The 201-nt window shown below is 66.7% G+C and overlaps 1 protein-coding gene across 1 annotated transcript in view; it reads left to right on the forward strand.

Moving 5' to 3' along the window:
- Positions 1-201, forward strand: part of BHLHE22 (basic helix-loop-helix family, member e22) — an 8,017-nt gene that overhangs the window by 5,835 nt on the left and 1,981 nt on the right. The window contains exon 5 of the mRNA XM_014540417.1: positions 1-193. Within this exon, the coding sequence (XP_014395903.1) occupies positions 1-193 (193 nt within the window). The remainder of the gene's footprint in view (positions 194-201) is intronic.

The following is a 201-nucleotide window of genomic DNA, read 5'->3' on the forward strand; positions in this document are numbered from 1 at the left end:
GCTGCGGCTCAACATCAACGCCCGAGAGCGCCGGCGGATGCACGACCTGAACGACGCGCTGGATGAGCTGCGCGCGGTGATCCCCTACGCGCACAGCCCCTCGGTGCGCAAGCTCTCCAAGATCGCCACGCTGCTGCTCGCCAAGAACTACATCCTCATGCAGGCACAGGCCCTGGAGGAGATGCGGCGCCTGGTCGCCTA

The sequence above is a fragment of the Myotis brandtii genome, unplaced genomic scaffold, assembly GCF_000412655.1.
Source record: "Myotis brandtii unplaced genomic scaffold, ASM41265v1 scaffold1053, whole genome shotgun sequence".
Classification (NCBI taxonomy): domain Eukaryota; kingdom Metazoa; phylum Chordata; class Mammalia; order Chiroptera; family Vespertilionidae; genus Myotis; species Myotis brandtii.